At 40.0% G+C, this 22338-nt stretch overlaps 1 protein-coding gene across 3 annotated transcripts; it reads left to right on the top strand.

The window, feature by feature from the left end:
- The first annotated feature begins 11916 nt into the window (after positions 1-11916).
- ERI1 (exoribonuclease 1) lies at positions 11917-21437 on the top strand. 3 transcript variants are annotated; one of them, XM_075204616.1, is made up of 7 exons: positions 11917-12356; positions 12854-13023; positions 14624-14843; positions 17260-17343; positions 18367-18476; positions 20465-20579; positions 20963-21437. In XM_075204616.1, the coding sequence occupies exons 1-7, from the start codon at positions 12264-12266 to the stop codon at positions 21203-21205; spliced, it is 1035 nt and encodes a 344-aa protein (XP_075060717.1). In that variant the 5' UTR covers positions 11917-12263; the 3' UTR covers positions 21206-21437. The 3 variants fall into 3 exon arrangements, with proteins under 3 accessions (XP_075060717.1, XP_075060715.1, XP_075060716.1); XM_075204614.1 differs by having other exon boundaries at positions 11917-12358; positions 12847-13023; XM_075204615.1 differs by having other exon boundaries at positions 11917-12362.
- The last annotated feature ends 901 nt before the right edge of the window (positions 21438-22338 follow it).

Here is a 22338-nt window from a genome sequence, read left to right as displayed (position 1 = left end):
ATGCTATATGTAAAAACATAATGCAATAACTGCTATACCCACAAAGAAGTATGCCCCTAAAGTCTGTGTCCCTAATAAGTCTGCACGCACGGTGTCAATCGTGAGAATAGATGGAACTTGCTGAGGACACACTCCACTCCAAACCTGTAAGCTATGTCACTTAGATAGCAGCTCCTCCATAACATTAAGTGTACTTGCAGCCCTTCCTTATAGAAGATCCCATCCATATGAACTGCATCTGTTATCAGGATAAAATGAAGTGTAAGAAAACATGCATACATATACTGATATACTTTCAGTATATGGAGATGTGCCAGTACAAAATATATACATCACAGTTATATTATGGACAGTCAAACCGTTAACCATCACTTAAATTTCCATATAAGTTCAGCAATTTCTAATGGGCACGTCCCTATATGTTAAATAAGCAATCGGCTCATGGAAATTGATATATGGTAATGAGGATAGTATAGACTACACAACAGGGGCCCTGACACCAAAGCATGGGTATAGCTTCATAAGAAATTTACACCTGTTGCATGGGGGGGGCTGCTGTCAGAAAAACTGTGACGTGCCCTTCATGTGGAAGCTATAGTAATAGTAGAGGCTACACATCAAGGGCCCTGACACCAAGACAGGGGTATAGCCTCACAGGAATTTACACATGTTGCATGAGGGGGACTACTGGCAGAAAAATTATGACGGGCCCTGCATGTGGAAGCTATAGTAATAGTAGAGGCTACACATCAGGGGCCCTGACACCGAAGCAGGGGTATAGCGTCATAATAAATTTACACCTGTTGCATGGCGGGCTAGTGGTAGAAAAAATGTGACTTTCCCCTCACGCGGGTAGTGGCACACTTATAACTGTGGGCGGTGCTGCTGGTGGGGGGGGAGAGGGAGACACAACTTTATTAAGCGGTCTTTAAATCAGCATCCCCATTGAAATGCTATAGGTGGGAACAGCAAGTAAGGAGCATCCCCATATATGCAAGCTATAAGGCAGCACATTAAAAGCACCGGACACTTGTAACCACATAAGACAGTCCACGTGTCCTATTGAGCTCTGTATCTGCATAGATGGACAAAAGATGCGCCCAGTGATAAAAATTAAGCACATGCAAAAAAACTGCTGTGTACAATGTCTATGCATGGGACATGTATAATTATAAGTGCTTAAAGAAGAGCCGGGGGAAGGGGGATACCTTGCTATGGGATCAGTGAAAAGGTTGATATCACACAAAATTCTTAATAGCTTGAAAATACCACACATGTATTGTTTAACCACAGACCCATATACCCTCAAATTGCTGACAGAGGGAAGTGAAAAAGCACAGAGGAAATAGGTGAAGACTAGAAAAGGTGTCATAAATCTTAGCTGCAGGAAAAACAGTCCTGGAATACAATGACTATTAAACTATAACAGCCAGGGGAAGAGGGTTGGTGACAGACAACAACTAAAGCTAAGGGGCACAGCTAAACTAAAGGGCAAAGTAAAACACTGCCATAGAGAAGTAAAACAAAACAGAGACAGAAATGCCACACAGCAAAAGTCTAGAAAGGGGAAAATTCATAGTTTGCATGAAAAACAATGAAACAATGCAATAGGGACAGGCAGAGAGAGCAATGATACTCAGCTCAACACCAGGAATTCCAGAGACTGATTCTATCTCCACCCATCCTGTTTAAAGACTATCTCCCCTCTCCTGTGACATCAGATGGGCCTAGTGACACAGCCTCAAAATGTTATTATCCTTCGTGCTTATTTCATCCCTCAGTTCTTATACATGTGACACAATCATGCTTTTGGGATACCCAGCATGTCTGCATCAGGTGCTGCTCTACAATATTGACCTCCTCTCTGGCTCAGGATATTTTATTCACTTCTTTACAACCTCAAAAAAAAAGCAGAATTGTCTATTATAGATGAATGAGAAACACAAAGAAAACACAGAGAAAACAAAGTGCTTTAAGTAACAAAGTATTATGCTGCACAAACCTTTGGAAACCTTGGTTTTGCATGGTCCTGTGAAAGAAACACATGTCTGCATATCTCTCTGGATGAAGGAATTGCTCATCCTCAGACTTGTCACTCTGTAGTTGAACTGGTTCTAAAGAAATATATATAAATTACCGATTTAAAAGGTAAAAATCAAATCCATTCTTGCTGTTTAATTCAGTCAGTCTTCTCCTCTCAAGAACCTTTAAAAGTTTGATGATCTTCACAAATTGCAAGCTTCCTTCTGGGAGGCGGTAATATTGTCTGTGCATCCAAATGTTGTGTCCAGGAAAGTCCGCAAATTGATTTAATTCTGTGTTGTTTGGGTTGAGAACTTTTGATAGAGTGGCAACATGCTTTTGAATCTTAATGGAAGACAGTGTTTGGGGTTTTTAGTTCCACGTTCTTGAGCAAAAAGGTATACACATTCAGAACCTCTTCTACGTGACAAAGCAGCTAATTTTGCAAACGTAAACATTTTCAATTGTCACTCCACATTCCTTATACTTATCTGTAAGATGTTCCATAGAAATTTGCATTCATCACCACCATTTATTTATATAGCGCCACTAATTCCGCAACGCTGTACAGAGAACTCACTCACATCTGTCCCTGCCCCATTGGAGCTTACAGTCTAATTTCCTAACATACACACACACACGGAGACTAGGGTCAATTTGATAGCAGCCAAATAACCTACTAGTATGTTTTTGGAGTGTGGGAGGAAACCGGATTACCCGGAGGAAACCCACGCAAACACGGGGAGAACATACAAACTCCACACAGAACATACAAACTCCACATGGTCGGGAATTGAACTCATGACCCCAGCGCTGTGAGGCAGAAGAGCTAACCACTAAGCCACCGTGCTGCCATGCTGGTGTTACAGCTGGATTACAACTTTCCTTCATCATTTTCCTAGGATTTCAATCCTCATTAAGTGGTGGCAGAGTTTCTTATCAAGCTTAGAAAACACTAGAGAAATATCTTCATGAAGTTCTGAAGAAAAAGCAGTTAACAGCATCTTTGAAATTTCCCCTTCACTTCTTTGATAGAAGAAGATCATCTTTGCCAAGGTGACCTTTGCAAGCATTATCCAGTTTTTAAGTGAAGGCGCAGTGGATAAATTGTGTGGTACTCCTTCTGTTTGTCATCGAAATAGAAGTGCATTTTTTCACATCTTCAGTGAAAGTTAAGATCTAAGGTATGTTCCATTTTGGCTCCCTGAGCTCATTCCATCTTGTTCCCATAGATCTGCTTGAAGTTGCGGGCATTTTCCACTAAAGCAGTACAGCCTTCCAATATTGCTCAGCATTTCACAATTCTCCAAATCTTTTGCAAGCTATGACCAACATTCAGTGCCAGCGAGGGAGTCTTAAATGTGCTGGTTTCATTGTTATAGCCAGCTATAAGCTTAACATCATTCACTACATGCAAAAAGTTCTTTATTTGAAACAACGTTATTATTAGGTAGAACAAGTGTCTGTGTTTTTTATTTCTGTTCCACTTCCCTGCAATGGTATCACTGCTGTTGCTGGTGTCTGAACCACTGTCCTCTGAAGGGTAAGGGACGTACTCATTTTCACTGCTATCCATATCATATTAGTTTCACAGCACCCTCACGTCACATTTGAGAACACTGCTTTGCCATCTATCCAGGACAGTCAGTCTGTGGTTTTCTTCTTTGCTCCATTTCTATACTCACATTGGAACATTTTCCCTGTCATATGCAGCCCTGTCCTAAGTAACACAATCACACTAGTAAACTTGGAAAGAGATGAAGAATAAATACAGTAAGGTGCTGTGACCCTCATCAAATGCAAAAATAAAATAAAACATATAAAAACTTGATATATATATATATATATATATGTATTTAAAAGAGATAAATAGGAGATGCAAGCAATCTAGTCACTGCCTCCACTCTGGGGATTCCCCTCATGCTGATTTGAAGAGTTTGTTTGAACCTTAAGTGACCATATAATACTAGAGTTATAAACCACTGTTGCTGGAGAAGATTTTTCCTTGTGTGCTGTATGACTGCTCTTGAGGTTACTTGCCAGTTCGGAATAGATGTGTTCCTGGTATATTTATTTGGCATCTGAGCACTTGTACCCCAAGTTGTGGTGGCAGCTGGTCCTACCAAGAAAGCCACGGACCTCAACAAAGTATGAACAGAAATTACAACAACAATGACAGTTCAGCTACCTGGGTCAAACAGATGACAAATTAGATGGTATTCCAGTAGATCTTGAAAACAACCCTGTGATAACACTCTTTGTAATTTCACTCTGACTTCACAAATTTTGAACTGTTTTATTTATGAGAAAAGATTATGAGGGATGACAGATCTGATCCAAGGTGAAGCCATCACATATATGGCCCATGGTCAGTATCAAGTCTAAAAGGCCTACCCAGAAAGTTGTGTTTGAGTGCCTCAAGCATTCTAAGAATCCTTTCATAACAATGGTATTCCTCTTTTAATGATAAAGTTTCCTTTTGACATTCACAATGAGTTATTTTTGATCTATGACAAGACTTACATCAGATGCATGTCTTTGTGCTATAATATTTTTAATATTAAAAAATACTATCTGCACAGAAAGAGCATGTTTCAAGGTCTAAATGGGCTGTTTAGCTTCAGGCGTTCACTTTACATCTTTTGTGAGATCAGGAATTGGTGGCAAAATTTGCAATAAAGTTTCTATAATAGCATGCTAGTCCCCAGAATTCCCAAACATGTTAGTTTTAACTGACAGAATGTAGCCAATATTCAATAGCTTCAATGACCATGCCTTTTCCTATGATACATTCCCGATATTTTACTCCCTACATACCTATAGAGCCTTATAATGGGATGGAGGTTGTTGTTAAGCCTGCTTCTCCTATATAATTTAAGACAGCTTGTACCTGTGGTAGATGAGTCTTCCAGTTAGTGCTATGTATAACAACATTTCATTATAAACTCTGGCATGCTGGGTACAGTCCTAGAAATCTGTCCAATATTCTCTGCAGTGTTGTTGGGGCCCCATATCCCGCGCCGGGAGAAGCTTGTCATTTACTAGACCCAGTACTCGGCAATTCATCCTCCTCCTCCCCACTGTGCTGCCTGCGCTGCTTCCTAGCAGTGGAAGCACAGCTTTCTATTCTATTTATAATATGCTGCGACCACTGATGTCACTGAGAGTGGTTAATTCAAATTACCCAACCTATTTAAATCTGACTCTGAGCATTATTCAGTTCCAGGGTATCCGGCATTCTGGGATCTTTTATTTCCAGTGCCTCTCTTGCTTACAACTGCATTATCCTGATCTTTTGGCACTGACATTGGCTTCAGTCTACCCTTCTTCATTTTGATTCTGTTTAGATTCCTGGCTTTCTTCGATTCCTGATAACGTTTTCTCTTGACTCCTCTTTTGGATTCGATTTGGCGTTCTCTACCTGCATGTGAACAAGACCTTCTCCATTCTACTGGTACAAAGACTCCACTGTTTCCTTTTTCAGCCGTGACAACCCATTACTCAAATATCTGGCTATTCCCAGTCCCACAATTAGCTCATCCACATGAAGTATATGATGCATCAAATTTACATATAGCATTTACACTGATCAGCTACAACATTAAAACCAATAAAAAAGAAGCTCAGAGCAAACCTGGTTCCCATGGCCCTCCCTAGTGTTAGTAACTAGAAGTGATCATTAAATTTAAAATAATTGTGTTGTAACATAAAAGAGATTAGGTGTAATAAAAATTCACATTCACTAACCAAGACCACTCTATCAATAATAAGAAATGATTAAACAGCATTGACCCCTCTTTTGTTGGGAATGTATATGTATAAAGTTTGTACATGGAAGTTGAGAAAAAGATAAGATTCCAGCCACTACCCACTCTTGACTTGGGGTATATTTATAATATTTATATATCATTTGTAGCTCTTTTTGCCTTTGGTGTCTTTTTTATTTTTATTTTTAGGGAGTGCAACAATTCCCTGCAATTCAGCAGCTTTATGATATTGTATAAATTATAAATTATTTATTAGAGCCCGTGGTCATATTTAAACTTTCTTCTATGTATTATTCCAAAGTATAAAACCAAGGTATGGATATGCAGGGGCAGACTAAGCTGGGGGGCAAGGGGGCATAGGTTACCTTGGACTGGGGCACTGGGCCAGCTGTATTTTTTCCCTTTAAAATGGTAGTAATAGGCTGCTGATTTGAGTCTTACCCCCCGGGCTAAAATTTGCCAACCCTCCCCTGTGAATATGGATGGTATGGTATGGCTAAAATACAAGTACAGTAAATTATATGTAGCAGTTTATGTGTGGTTCCTGAGGATATGTATTGTCAGAGATCCTGGAATCTCTCTTCCATCTATGTGGCCTGTGGCTGGATCCTCCTCTGATGTTCCCCCACATCTTAGAAAATGGCTGGAGCAGCATCAGAATTGTTGCTAATGTTTGATGAGGCACCAAAGGATATAAAAATGCAGTAATAAATGTATAGTTAGTAAAATTATGTTAAGTCCTGACCATAGCCGGATTAAGGGGGGGGCACAGGGGGCACGTGCCCCGGGCCCCCCTCTCTCCGAGGGCCCCCCGCCGCTGCGCGCATAACCTCTGATGATTATTTTTTTTCCTCCTCTTTTTATTTTTTATTTTTTTTAATGGCGGCGGCGGGGCGGGGGGGGGGGGGGGGTTGCGGGCGGGGAGGTTCTGGGCTCCCTTCATTGGTGGGGGGAGCAGGGTAGCAAAAAAAAGAAAAAACAAAAAAAAGATATACTTACCTGATCGCTGCGCCGGCGTCACTCCTCCTCCCTCCTCTCTGCACTGTTAACACTGAATGACAGGCGTGATGTCATCAAGTCATGCCTGTCATTCAGTGAGGAGCAGCGCGGAGAGGACCAAGAAGACAGAAGAGAAGAAAGAAGCTAAAAGAAAGGTAAGTAAAAAAAAGAAAAGGGAATACCGCAGAAGGGCACAGTATGGAGGAAAAAGGGGTAGAAGAAAGGCACACTATGGAAGAAAAAGGGGGAGAAGAGAGGCACAGTATGGAGGAAAAAGGGGGAGAAGAGAGGCACAGTATGGAGGAAAAAGGGGGAGAAGAGAGGCACAGTATGGAGGAAAAAGGGGTAGAAGAAAGGCACACTATGGAAGAAAAAGGGGGAGAAGAGAGGCACAGTATGGAGGAAAAAGGGGAAGAAGAAAGGCACACTATGGAAGAAAAAGGGGGAGAAGAGAGGCACACTATGTAGGAAAAAGGGGGAGAAGAGAGGCACAGTATGGAGGAAAAAGGGGTAGAAGAAAGGCACACTATGGAAGAAAAAGGGGGAGAAGAGAGGCACACTATGGAGCAAAAAGGGGGAGAAGAGAGGCACAGTATGGAGGAAAAAGGGGTAGAAGAAAGGCACACTATGGAAGAAAAAGGGGGAGAAGAGAGGCACACTATGGAAGAAAAAGGGGGAGAAGAGAGGCACACTATGGAGGAAAAAGGGGAGAAGAGAGGCACACTATGAAGGAAAAAGGGGGAGAAGAGAGGCACAGTATGGAGGAAAAAGGGGGAGAAGAGAGGCACACTATGGAGGAAAAAGGGGGAGAAGAGAGGCACCGTATGGAGGAAAAAGGGGGAGAAGAGAGGCACAGTATGGATGAAAAAGGGGGAGAAGAGAGGCACAGTATGGAGGAAAAAGGGGCAGCACAGTGGCCTAGTGGTTAGCACGTCTGCCTCACAGCACTGGGGTCATGAGTTCGATTCCCGACCATGGCCTTATCTGTGTGGAGTTTGTATGTTCTCCCTGTGTTTGCGTGGGTTTCCTCCGGGTGCTCCGGTTTCCTCCCACACTCCAAAAACATACTGGTAGGTTAATTGGCTGCAATCAAAAAAAAAAAAAAAAAAAAAATTGACCCTAGTCTCTGTCTGTCTCCCTCTCTGTCTGTCTTTGTGTGAGTGTGTGTATATATTAGGGAATTTAGACTGTAAGCTCCAATGGGGCAGGGACTGATGTGAATGAGTTCTCTGTACAGCGCTGCGGAATTAGTGGCGCTATATAAATAAATGATGATGATGATGATGATGGAGGAAAAAGGGGGAGAAGAAAGGCACACTATGGAGGAAAAAGGGGGAGAAGAGAGGCACACTATGGAGGAAAAAGGGGGAGAGGAGAGGCACGCTATGGAGAAAAAAGGGGGAGAAGAGAGGCACACTACTGAGGAAAAAGGGGGAGAAGAGAGGCACAGTGAGGAAAAAAGGGGGAGAAGAGAGGCACAGTAAGAAAAAAGGGGGAGAATGGAGGCACAGTAAGGAAAAAGGGTGAGAGGCACAGCATGAGGAAAAAGGGGGGAGAAAGGCACAGTATAAGAAAAAAGGGTGAGAGACACAGCATGAGGAAAAAGGGGGGGAGAGAGGCACAATAGTGGGGACAATTAATTAATTTAAGATGGGGTGGTTTGGGCGCTACTGAATGTGGGGGTGAGTTTGGGGAGAATGAGGTCCCTTTATTAAATGTGCCTATGAATTATTTAATGGCAGTGACGGTTACGGGAAATAGGTATATTTCTGAAACGTAAATACTATTAATTTATTGCTGGGGCTGTTTGTAGGGAGGGAAATAGGTTTATTTATTAAATGTGAATACTATTATTTTAATGTTGGGGCTGGAGGAAGGCCTAATTTTTAATCATGGGTGGTACTGATTTAACGCCGGGGTGGCTGTCATTTTCTAAATGTACCCATTTTTTTTTCCAAATAGGGCCCCTAACATTCCAGGATCTAGACAAGCCACTAAAGAAACCTGCAGCACAGGTGGTGAAAGTGAGAAGAACAGGTAGGAGAGAGCAGCAACGTCTGTGAAATGTTGTGATTCTAGTGGGACAATCCCAATTTTTGGTGACCGTTCAATGGTGTACACAACAATGCAGGTTTTTTTGTCTGTAGGAGGGTGGCCTAGCCACGCCCAATGATGCATTATAAATTTTATTTTTAAAGTGCGGTATCATTGCTAGTTTTAATGTGCATTATAAATTTTATTTTAAAAGTGTGGTATCATTGCTAGTTTTAGCGTGCGGTATCATTGCTAGTTTTAGTGTATGTTATCAATGGTATTTTTAATGTGTGATATCATTGCTAGTTTTAATGTGTGGTGTCAATACCCATTTTAATGTGGTGTTTTGGTGATTGTTTTAATGTACAGTATTTTAGTTTGTGGAAGCAATGATTTTTCTTATGCAGACAACCTAAGCGAGCCCTCTGGGAGAGCTGTAAGTGTCATACTGTGGGCTGTAGGTGATGTAATGCAGGATGTGTCCCTATGCCCTTAATTTTAGATTTTAGAGGCCCCCCTGTCTTAAGTGCCCCGGGCCCACCGAAGCCTTAATCCAGCTCTGGTCCTGACGCTAAGTGTATGTGTCCAGAACTGTATAAAAAGAGCTGTACTGTGCATGTAAAAGATAAATTGCATCTGTACTTCTGGAGTATTTGGATGAGGATCCTTTAAGAACAATAGACGATCACTGCCTTAAGATTCTGCCTGTCGTCTATTGCCTGCTGTACCCAGTGACCAACAGATAAGAGCTTACACTCTAATCCGTTCCCTGGTTATTCTGTGTTGAACTCTGCATCTCTGTGTCAACGCTCTGTCTGCTACCCAGCTGTCCTGATACATAGGGGTAGATTCAACTAGCTGCGTTGTTCTGAGGAACATTGTGGCTGCGCACTTTTACTATTACTACAGTAGAAATATCCGCTCATTTTTCTTCACACCAAAGGGCGCAAGGAATAATGAGCGGATATTTCTGTAAAAATATCCGCCGCAAAGTGTCACCAGATTGGTCGCAAGACACTTCACATCTAATTGAATTCCCCCCGCCTAGTAAGTGGTCAGGAGGTACCAGCCAGAGGTAAGCAGTTCCAGGTGCCAGTGAAGGAACCTGGTGGTGGCTTCAGTATCCTTCAACAATTTTCAATGTGGACTGCGGTCTGGACCAATTTATAAAGCTGTGGGTTAGCTTTTTGGAGTTTGAAACCGAAAGCTAATGCCATTGAAGATGGCGTTACCCGCTCTATACTATGGGGAGAGCATCACAGGAGGGGGATCTACATAGCCCTCCCTGTCAGGCTTTGTGTTCCTCCCCTTCCTTCTATCACTAATTGTATTCAGAACATGCGTGGCCTGATGGCCAGGTCAAAGATCAAGTGGTCCTAAACTGTTAAGATGTTGCCTATAGCAACCAGATGCTAGTTATCATTTATTTAGTACATTCTACAGAATGACAACTAGAATCTGATTGGTTGCTATAGGCAACAACTTCACTGTTTCAAACCCTCAGTTTAGTAAATATACCCCCAAGTCATAACCTAGCAATAAAGTGATTGTGATTTCAATCACTTTACTATAAAATTCTTCTCAAGGACGGGCTCCTATTGGAGCTGCTATGCCAGCTGTACAATTTTAATAAATAGGCATGTTAAATAATTTATTATCAATTTAATGTGAAATGATAACTAACATATAGAAAATGTGAAGGGTCATGAATTAGACCCCTATGTGTCTTAGCAGAAGCGTGAAACACTTTTAACTGTGAGGAAACAGCAGGAAGATAACCTGGAGAAAACAGATAAAGAAAAGTAACAGTTAAGAATTGTATATTTAACTTCTTTAAACATTCGATATTTTGTAAACTTGTGTTTAAAGCATAGTTGCCAAACTCCCGGAAACTTGTTTCCGGGAGAGGGGGCGAGACTGGAGGGCAGGACGAGGCCAATAGCGTCATTTCAGCACCGCCCTCCGCGAAAACGTAATTTGCGTCACGGGGGGCAGGGCCAAAATGGCGCGATTGGCCTCGTCCCGCCCCCTCCCGCCCTCCAAAATGGCGTGATTCACCGAGAATCGCGTCAAATGACGCGATTCTCTGTGAAATCCGGGATGCGGGAGAAATGCCATCTCCCCCGGGAGCCCGGGAGACTGACCCGAATTTCGGGAGTCCGCCGGACTTTCCGGGAGAGTTGGCAAGTATGGTTTAAAGTATTACATTATCAAGCCTTTCCCTGCTATATTTGTTTTGTAGCTTCATAGAAATATTTTAAAAGTTGTTTCAAGCTGCTGATAAGACATTATTAGGGCACCTCCTTTTTTTTATGTTCTCTCATAAATCCATCAAGACCAGGGTGGAGGACTGAGGTTGACTTAGGACTCTGGAGATAGGCGTACATTCCAACAACCGCTTTATTAGATCCAAATGTAGGAACACCATACACAAAACAGAAACAGGAGTAAGAAGGTGGAAGGAAGGAAAGTGGCTGTGTACAATATAAGCAGTGTTTATTACCAAGACAGAGTACCACAAATTGAGCCAACATACTACTCTCTTACTGTTAGCAGTCTCTCTCATACTGGACACATTTACATTTCAGAATGATATAAAACTGTTGTCCCTTAGTGTGTGTCTATACATATCTATAGATATATACACATGCACACACACAGGGTATGGTGATCGGGGAGAGAATCAATTCACGGGCTAAATGCTCTTGAAAACATGGATCATGTCTAATTTCGACTGCGACGGCTACCATTTGATTGCTTGTTTCGCCACCTGCTGTTCACCTCTAGTATTGCAGTCTTCTCCATATGTATCCAAGCACTCTTCTTGTTGTAAAGTTGACTTCTAGTAAATAATGTGTTATCTCTATAATAACATAGTAACAACTTATTAGTGTATGACAATAATATTCCTTGACTCGTTCTTTGTTAAATGACATAATAGTCTCGCTTAGACCACCGCTGATGTGATAATAACGCATACCATAACGTCACGTTATTTCGCCATTAACTGTGCGGTCTTTCCCTTACTACAGTTTGTACAAATAGTACCCGAATCCAATATGGCGATTTCGGTCTCCAGAACACGAGTAATTTCAGCGCCTTCTTGAGTCATGTGGCCGGGAAGTACGTCACTCCTCTGCCAGAGGCGGGATACACAAGAATATACAGTTGGAGTGAGGTGGTAGCGGGTAGTTGTGACTTGAGGTTTGGTGGTAGTGGCAGGACACAAGGACGATATTTAAGGCTACTGGATCAAACGTTTGAGACTTCCCAAATGTCAGTGGTTTGTAAAGCACGCACAGCTGTGGTGTAGAGACAGGTTCCACGGCATTTCCACCTGTTTTATGTGTGTCTGCCTCCATCGGCTCCTGACTTGGGAGTGATGGCAAGAGGGCTGTAAAGTGACAGAGACCGGGACATCACAGTCAGATCAGCTCCACCATGGAGGATCAGAAGGAGAATAGACCTCTCCACCCCGGAGACCTGGAGGATGATCTGTCCAGGAAAATGAAGAACGTTGATCTCATTGGAGGGGTAAATGTATGTTTGTGTTATTAGAATCTTTGTAAGGGTCTACTCCTTTTTGTCTTGAAAAATAAAATAAATTTTTTATATATATATATATATATATATATATATATATATATATATATATATATATATATATATTTTGTATCTTTTTCAGTTATTGGGGACAAATCCCATGGAAAGGGGGAATATGGCATGATAACCATTGTCTGCACAACAGATAATGTTGATAGAAAAATAAATCGGATTGCTTATTTATGGAGTTGAGCGGTATTATATTTTCTTTAAGGGTTTTTTTTTCCCTTGGCTTCCCAACAGTGGGAAAATTCAGGAGAATTTTAACTTGATACACTTTTTTCAGCCTCTTTGTAACTGATATTGCTCTGGTCCTTAGTACAGCTGTACAAGGTATAACGTGTTTTCTAACTATGCTTTGAGTGTGCATCAAGTATCTCATGACTGCTACCAACAGTAAGTGCTAAATTTCCTCTCCGGTCAAACAGAGAAGCAGACTCGAAGATCAAGAAGGCAAAGTGACTTCTACGGCCAGGTCTTGTTCAAGTGACTTCAGTGATCCAGTCTACAAAGAGATTGCATTTGCAAATGGTTGTGTTAACAGAATGAGTAAAGATGAGTTGAAATCGAAGCTTATAGAATTAAAGCTAGACACTCGGTAAGTATTACCTGGACATTCGGACCCTTTTCATCTATTACATATGTTTGATTTGATGACTTGTCGATGCAGTTTACATAGCACCTTATTTAATGTTTCATACATCACTTAACACAAAATGGTCACGCGTTCAGTAAGTTTATTTGTGGACAAATGAACCCTGTAAATAACTATTAACATTCCAACATATATTTAATTATTTAAGTTAACTTTAAAGAAAAGTGAATGAAAAAATATTTTTTGCTATGCATTGGACTGTGTACACACATGTTTATTATGCTCCTGAGGTTCAGTGCATAGTAAGTGCTGCGTGAACTGTTAACATGGATATCATTTATCCCAATGGATGCATCCTTGACATGAACTAACGCTTTTACAAACAAAGACCCTACCTAACACAAATGCTCTTTGTTATGTTAGTCAGTTGTCCACTTGGAAAAATTGTTAGGGTAATTTAATGGTTTGTAAAAATGGAGACCTGTGCTTTTTGTGACTGCTTGGCTGACTAGCACATTGCAAAATGTGTGTCCAATCCTTGGTCCTTGTAACAGCACCAGTACATAAGTCTGCGCCTAGCTTTCTGGGTCATAGGAGTGATGAGATATTGGGTCTTTATTACATGGGTCACTTTTGTGTATTTTTAAGACTGTGACCTTAATGCAGAGCATTGGAAGTCCCTGTAAGTGCACCTTCTTCATCCTTTTAAACAATCTCCCACAAAACCAATTGTCTGGTTTGCATGTTAGTGCAAACGAAAGCTCATTCATGTGTCTAATCTGCACTCTGCAACGAATGCCCCTGACCCATCCACCTCCTGCAGAAGCTGACATGCTGGCCTCCAAATCCATGCTCGCTCTTGTAAAACTAGGTGCATTTGTATAAAAATAGGCATGCAATGTGAAAAAGAGCATTTGTGCTGAGAAATTGCAAATTTGCACCTTCAGAAATGAAAAATAAATATATTTCATTATATCTCTACAAATCGCATACCAATTACATAATAGGGGAGATTCAGTTAGCTGCAAAGTGTCTCCGAAACGTCAGGGGACACCTCATGGCGGATATTTGACTGAAATCTCCACTTATTTTGGGGTGCGAGGGGAAAATGAGTGGAGATTTCTACTGTAATTGCCGGCAATGTGCACAACACAAAGTCCGCATGCCATACTGTCAGCAATTGAATCTCCCCCAATGGAGTAAGATCTCCACTCCATAGAGCTGCAGCTAATTGAATCTCCCGCTACGAGTGATTTTTCATTTTTTTTTATTTTTTTTTTTGTAGCTATGTTCTTATTTTTAGTAACCTCTGACCGTGACACGCAGGTGTTTTTAAATACCAAATGTTTACAATTAATGCAGTGTGTAATTAATGAGCTCTTTCTTTATTATATTTTTTTGAATTTGGAACTTGGCTGGTTTACATCATTCAAATTCGCTGTGTTGGTCCTTTAAGACAATATTTATAGTGGAAATTACAGAGTAAATGCTGACTTGGGATATGCAATATCCTATATGTGATCTGTTGTATGTGCTAAGAAAGTTAATTAAAAGGATTAAAGCAAAATAAGTGACTGACCCCAAAAATATTTGTTCAACACAGAGGAGTGAAGGATGTTCTCAAGAAGCGTCTAAAGAATTACTACAAGAAGCAGAAACTTACTCACACGTTGGCAAAGGACTCCAGTAACACTGATACATACTACGACTACATCTGTATTATTGACTTTGAGGCCACCTGTGAAGAGACGAATGATCCAGATTACATCCATGAGATCATAGAGTATCCCATTGTCTTGCTCAACACGAGGACTTTGGAAATTGTGAGTTTGTGCATCAGGTCGTTCTAGGTTTAACACCAGACAGTCATACTTTTGCATAGGTTGCAAAATATATATCTACTTTTTTTTTTTATTCACTTTTAGTCTAGTATAAATTTCTAAACATGCTGAACTTGCTAGTGTGGTGTAGTGTGAATTGTAAACCTCACCCTAAATTAGAGTAAAACCACTGCTTTTACAGTACTTGGTTGGTCAGACACTTACCCTTCTGGAACCTCTGGTCAGCTGTCCTACTAGGAGAACTTTGAATGTCTGATACCTTGGTAGACTTTAGAGCACAGTGGATACTTAAGTGCTCAGACTCTGCTGTAAAGTACAACATTTTCCTGTCATCTCTGAAAATTAATTGTTACACGTGCTGAGTGTCTGGCGGCATTTTATGTTAACATCAGCGGTCAAAGTGACATTTTAGAAGTGCTGGTAAGGAAACTGCAAGAACAAACAGGGCAACAGAGGTTGATAACCCCTGATATAAAGGGGAGACTGGGCTTGCAGGCATCTGCCCCTGGGCCGCTTCCATAGTGGGCTGCCTTGTGCTGGGAAACCTGCATTTTTGTCCTTTAAAATGTTCCTTATAGGCTAATGAGCCGAGCCCCACCGATCCCCCTGGCTAAAATTTGCCAGCCAGCCCCTGCCGGATGCTTAAATCTGTCGTCATAATTAAAAGTGAAGAAAGGCCAAATAGTACTAAATGATAATGAACTTGCTTGAGAATATCAATAAAAAGTTAACAAAACAAGAAACACTGAAACTGATGTCGGTTAATCTCAGTAGTGATGCTAATTACAGCTATTCTAAAAGAAACTTTTTGTTCTTTTATGGAAATGATCTATTCTGCTAAACAAGAAGCACTCTGCTTCCTCACTAAGAGGAAGCCGCAATATGAAAATCATTGTTAGTTAAAACTATTTTAATAAGATTGTGGGTGAAAATCATCAAGTAATAACTAAAGGTTGAGGGAGAGAAAAAAAATGTTGTTTACAATCAACCCCTATGTTAGCACGGTAATGGAGAGACTGACAATAATTTGTATTAAGCTGAATCTGTATTTTAACATAGGATTACACAGTGTATACTTGTTCTTGTAACATTTATCATACAAAGTTGCAAATACACTCTCTGAGTATTACTATGATATTTTAATGGTTTTACTATTATTTTTTTTATTTTTTTTTAGGGAACACAAAGTTTTAAAATAGAAAATTTACTGTTTTAAATTTTCTATTTGTTTTTAAAAATCTCATATGAGCCTTCAGTCTGGATAATGCCCCAAAAATAAAATTTTCTCGTTCTATATATGATAGTAGTCATTCCAGGGAACGCCCTAGAGCAGTGTTGGCTAACCTGTGACACTCCAGGTGTTGTGAAACTACAAGTCCCTGCATACCCTTCCAGCAATAAGCTGCTATAGCCAAAGCATGCTGGGACTTGTAGTTTCACAACACATGGAGTGTTACAGGTTAGCCAACACTGCCATAGAGAGAGGATAACAAGCATATTTATAAATAATTGGTTATATGATAATGCAAGAAAACAAAGATATATAGTTCTCCCCGTGTTTGCGTGGGTTTCCTTCGGGTTCTCCGGTTTCCTCCCATATTCCAAAAACATACTAGTAGGTTAATTGGCTTCTATCAAATTGACCATAGTCTGTCTGTGTGTGTCTGTTGGGGGATTTAGAATGTAAGCTCCAATGGGACAGGGAATGATGTGAGCGAGTTCTCTGTACAGTGCTGCGGAAATAGTAGCGCTATATAAATAGCTGATTATGATAGTTATCAAATCACCTGTGTGGAGGTTCTATAGCTGTAGCATTTAAGTTAAAGATTCTGTTGCATGACCCACGGCCTCTCCTCCTTCCCCTGCTTAGTCCCTTCCCCATTAGTTTGTAAGCTCTCAGGGGCAGTTCCTTTTCTACCGTAGGTTTTAGGTCTGCTCCTTCTTTTTTTGTCCTTTAAGTGTATGCTCTGGTTTCCCCACTGTCCATTGCTGCACCCTAAAATTAAACTATAATTTTTTTAATTAGTTTTTTAGAGCTGGATCCTGGAGTTCTCACTTGTGGTGTGTTTGTGTCATCAAAATGACAGACAGTGGTCTTGTGTTTTTAAGTGTTGCATCCACGCACTACTTTAAAAGACTGCTTCCCCACAAAAGGAAAAAGCCATAAATAACTACTTTGTGTGTTGTATATGTTCGTACAGTCTTGATGTATAAGCCTAAGCAAGATACATGACCTAGCATGTAAAGCAGATATTCAGTAGTTGCTAACTGGCACCTGCAATAATGTTGGCTAAATCTTACAATATACTAGGCTGCAACTGCATGTAATAATGTAGATATCTTTAGTGATTTAACTTACTGCATTTTTATGTTTTATGACCTGATTTTTACTCTATAGGAAGATACTTTCCAACGCTATGTGAGGCCAGAAATCAAATCGCAGCTTTCTGAATTCTGTGTTAATCTTACTGGAATAACCCAGGTAAATGGTTGCAAGTGGTGGTCAATCTACACTTTCACATCTTAAAACAACCTAATCAATTCTGAGGTTTCTTAAATCCTTTTCCTTTCTTTTTTTTTTTTTCTTGAATAACTATTGTATCAGCCATGCTGACTGCCTGTTTTAACATGTGAACTAAGGCTTTGTCAAGGTAAAATAAAAAAATACATATATAAAATGTGTGGGGTAAGTTGCTGTATGCAAAGTATACCAGCCAGTATGACTAAAAATGAACATCTGGTTATACAAACTTACAAGGTAACTTGTCCTCCTATCCCCCACCCCGTGAGGGCTGCATACCCTGCAGTTACTCCAAAAAACATACTGGTAGGTTAATTGGCTGCAAACAAAAATTGACCCTAGTCTCTGTCTGTCTCCCTCTCTGTCTGTCTTTGTGTGAGTGTGTGTATATATTAGGGAATTTAGACTGTAAGCTCCAATGGGGCAGGGACTGATGTGAATGAGTTCTCTGTACAGCGCTGCGGAATTAGTGGCGCTATATAAATAAATGATGATGATGATGATGAAGAGAGGACAGTGATTGTACTGAACCTGAACTGGCTCCTTAATTGTTAGATAAGCTAAAATATTTGCACCACTCTAATACAACACTTCAATGTAGTGGCCTTTCATAGGTGATATTGATAGAATGTTTGAAATTGAACGGCAATGAAGCTAAACTGATGAGAAATGGACACCTAGGGCTAGATTTACTAAGCTGCGGGTTTGAAAAAGCGGGGATGTTGCCTATAGCGACCAATCGGATTCTAGCTGTCATTTTGTAGAAAGTACTAAATAAATGAAAGCTAGATTCCGATTGGCTGCTATAGGCAACATCCCCACTTTTTCAAACCTGGAGTTTAGTAAATATACCCCCTAGTGTTTTGTTCATTCAATATATGTCTGTCGCACCCACTTCTCCTTTTGTAGCAAGCATACCACTTTTAAGAGTGTTCTTTTGTTATTTCTTTGATAAAGGTAATTGATGCAGCTTTCTTCCCACAGGATGTTGTTGACCAAGCGGACACATTTCCTGTGGTTCTCCAAAGTGTTGTGAATTGGATGAGAGAGAAGGAGCTGGGTACAAAGTACAAATATGCTATCCTGACTGATGGGTAAGATGCTGGTCCTTGTATTTACAAACCATGAGCCTTGCTCTGAAAACTATGCATGCAGTACTCCTGAAGGTCACACGAGGGAGCTTATCTCACATATTGGGCCTGATTCCTTAAGGCATGTAAAACTAACGTATTGTGCAGGTTTTGTTTTTAAATGCACGTAATCATCATCACCATTTATCTATAAAGCGACACTGATTCTGCAGCGTTGAACAGAGAACTTACTCACATCAGTCCCTGCCCCATTGGAGCTTACAGTCTAAATTCCCTAACATACACAGAGAGAGAGAGAGACTAGGGTCAATTTTGGTAGCAGCCAATTAACCTACTAGTATGTTTTTTTTTTTTTTGAAGTGTGGGAGTAAACCGGAGCACCTGGAGGAAACCCACGCAAACACAGGGAGAACATACAAACTCCACACAGATAAGGCCATGGTCGGGAATTAAACTCATTACCCCGGCGCTGTGAGGCAGAAGTGCTAACCACTTGGCCACAGTTTTGCCCCAATGTGCATATGCACATTTGTATTTAACTACAAACAGATCTGAAAAAACACCTTGTTGAATACAGTTGTAGGTATGCTGTGCATATACTGCACTTTTGAGACAGACACACTGCAGGATACATATAATACAAGTGTGCAATGTAAAGTTCCAGAAGAATTTACAGAAAAAAGTATTCAATTATTGTCACTTGTTAATAATATAATTAATGAAAAATCATTAAAGTCTTGTTTTTGTTTTTTTTTTCATTTAGTTTTCTTCCATGAAATACATTTATCCTGATAATGTCTACTGTACATAAATGCATTTTTACAGTTGCTCTTGATTGCAAACACATGTTCTAGCATACATACATGATGGTTATCACTATCACTCGGCACTTACACCTGACCTGTAGCTGGTACAAGAGATAAGGCAGAAAAACACATACCTCTGATATGCCCAAAGTTAGACTATGACCCTACTGCATGCGCTCCACCTTGACACGCTTTTACTGTAGACTGACTACGTGCATGTGACTCTCAACTCTCCTGTACCGCTCATGAAATCATAGACTGTTGGAAGGGACAAAAAAATAAAAGCTATTGGTGTATTAGCGCTGATAATCGGGAGCTGCCCTCTGTTTGATTTTTGGCTTTACGGATCAAAAGCCTCAAACAATGTTCATAAAATTTGAAAACAGAGATGGTGCTGCCAATCAACAATCTTATACTCAAAAAGATTATACACTAAAAAAGTGTAATGTGAACTAAAATCAAACTTTCTCTACAGTATTGAAAGTGCAAAAATTCAAATCTACAATCTTCAAAATGTACAACCGTCCCAAAGTTTGTGTAGTTCAATTTCTAATTGATCAAAATGTTTGTGACCTCAATTTTTCTTAAATCTTCCTCAAATTTTATGAACATTGTTGGAGGGGACAGTTGAAGATTATTTGGATGTACTTTCATTCACTGGTGTATAGTCCATTCCTGGACATGCACAGTGTAGTTTAACGCAAAGTATGATGTGTGTCTGCCAATTATGTGTAGAATGTTAGTATTCAATCCTTCTGTTGTTTTCTGGAATGCCTTGGAAAAGTGTGACTGCTGCATATTTTATGCAGTAAATAGTGAAAGTACAAATCTTGGCTGCAAAATTTGATTATTGTAAATATAGAAATCAAAGATACAATAAAAAAAACAACCCTTATATTCATTAGGTTTTTCTTTAAAAGCAAAAAAAAAACAAAGAGTTTGAGGTGCCTAAAACACTGTCTACTCTTACGACTACAGTGTTTTGTTGTTATGGGGTCTTTCTGCAGAGTAAACGTAATTCTTTAACCCCTTTAATAATAAAAAAAAAATTTTTTAAATCCTTGCGATCAGAAAGCTGCTACTTCTGTACTATATCTCATCAAAATGTCGGATTGATAGGTGCTGGCTGTGATGAATTTTGCTGTGATGACTTTTGCTAAGGCATGTCTGATTTACTATTTTCAGGTCATGGGATATGAGTAAGTTTCTAAACATGCAATGTCATGTAAGTCGGATTAAATACCCTCGATTTGCAAAGAAATGGATCAACATTCGCAAGTGTTATGGAAATTTTTACAAGGTTGGTACAGTGTGGCATTTGCAACCAAATACATTTTTGTTTTTATGTTGGCTGCAAACTTCATATTTTCAGCCTGCTTTACTACTAATGTTGGTCTTTAGAATTTGATCTGTATCCTATTAACTAATATTGTATCGGTAGCCAGCTGTTTTAGAGGACCGGTGCAGTGGTCTTATACTATTCTGAACACCTGTCGGCCATCTTCGTCTAAGTGCTTATAGTTATTTTTCGCCTCTTCCCTAAGTAGTAATATGTACAGGATTACATCCTCTCCATAGACATTAGGTACATCTTTTTGTTATGTAAAATAACTTGCTCAAAATGTGGTGGTGTTTTTTTTTTTTTTGTTTTTTTTTTCAAATGCTATTTCTTTTAATGAACAGGTTCCAAGAAATCAGACAAAGCTGCTAACAATGCTGGAGAAGCTGGGAATGAGTTATGATGGCCGTCTCCACAGTGGTCTGGATGATTCTAAGAACATTGCCCGAATAGCTATCCGCATGCTTCAAGATGGCTGCGAGCTACGAGTGAACGAAAGAATGCACACAGGGCAGTTAATGAATGTGTCCAGCTCCTTACCATTTGAAGGCGCTGCGATTCCTCAAAATCCACAGTCCAAAAATTAACTTTTTATTTTCTTGTAAATGTATGTGTTTTATTTTTGGGGGGGAGGGGAGCTTTTTTTGTGGGTTTTTTTGAGCATTTTAGGAGCACTTTAAATTGTTTTTAAAAACATATGCAAGTCCTTAAATGGTCACTGTACATATGCATGACTTGTATACTGTGGAAAGTGATCGTACGTTCTTTAATGAATGATCATGGATTGTATTGATTTCAACAATAAAATTGCCAAAAACAGTGCTCTGGTCCAGTTTCTTTGGCTTTATTTTTCTTCAAACTAAATTATGGAGTCTCATTAAAACGTATGGGGGTATATTTACTAAACTGCTGGTTTGAAAAAGTGTAAATGTTGCTTATACCAACTAATCAGGCTCTAGCTGTAATTTTGTAGCATGGTACTAAATAAATAACTAGAATCTGGTTGCTATAGGCAACATCTCCACTTTTTCAAACCCGTAGGTTAGTAAATAAACCCCCTTGTCTCTATATTTTACGAGAAATGGAATATGTTGAAGTTTTTATTTCTTAAGCACCAGACTGTGTATATTCCCACCTGGAACAGAGCAAGGAAAACACAAACTCCTGTATCTAGCATCCGACATGGATAGGATCTAGTGTCCTCGCAGTCTACATACTTGCCTGCACAATGTGTACGCTCTTCCATTGTTGTCTGTCCTGTTATCCACATGGAATATACATCTCTTTGACCCCATCCATTCCCCCTTACTACCTTCTGCCTTATGCTTTTGTACTGATCATGGGAATACTGAGGTGACATTTAATATAAATTTACTGTAGGATTCACACTTTTTAATAAAAATAATAATTGAGTGGCACACATAACTTACTCCTACCACACCACAATAAATCTACCCACCGGTAGTGTTTTATTCAGATTATGTAACTTCTTGAGGCACCATTTTCTGTGCCCCTGTAGCTTTTCAAATCCCAGATCTGTGGGAGAAAACTGATTGTTCTGGGGGGAATGCTTACATGCTGCTAGGGTCAATGGGGAGCTTATAGAAACTGATAGAACCCTGACACATTAGTTCACAGCGGTTGGGTCACATGATCATTCGCAACAGTTACCGTAAAATAGAACTAGCGCATTCTGATGTTCCAATGTGTCTCTATAAAT

The sequence above is a fragment of the Mixophyes fleayi genome, chromosome 1, assembly GCF_038048845.1.
Source record: "Mixophyes fleayi isolate aMixFle1 chromosome 1, aMixFle1.hap1, whole genome shotgun sequence".
NCBI lineage: Eukaryota > Metazoa > Chordata > Amphibia > Anura > Limnodynastidae > Mixophyes > Mixophyes fleayi.
Note: the sequence above shows the minus strand (reverse complement) of the source record. Positions and strands in the feature narration are given on the sequence as shown.

Coding starts and splice junctions, on each gene's coding strand:
- ERI1 (XM_075204614.1), top strand. CDS start 12,264: ATGGAGGATCAGAAGGAGAATAGACCTCTCCACCCCGGAGACCTGGAG. Junction 14,844..17,259: donor ACACGAGGACTTTGGAAATT/GTGAGTTTGTGC, acceptor TTTACTCTATAG/GAAGATACTTTCCAACGCTA. Junction 17,344..18,366: donor ATCTTACTGGAATAACCCAG/GTAAATGGTTGC, acceptor TTCTTCCCACAG/GATGTTGTTGACCAAGCGGA.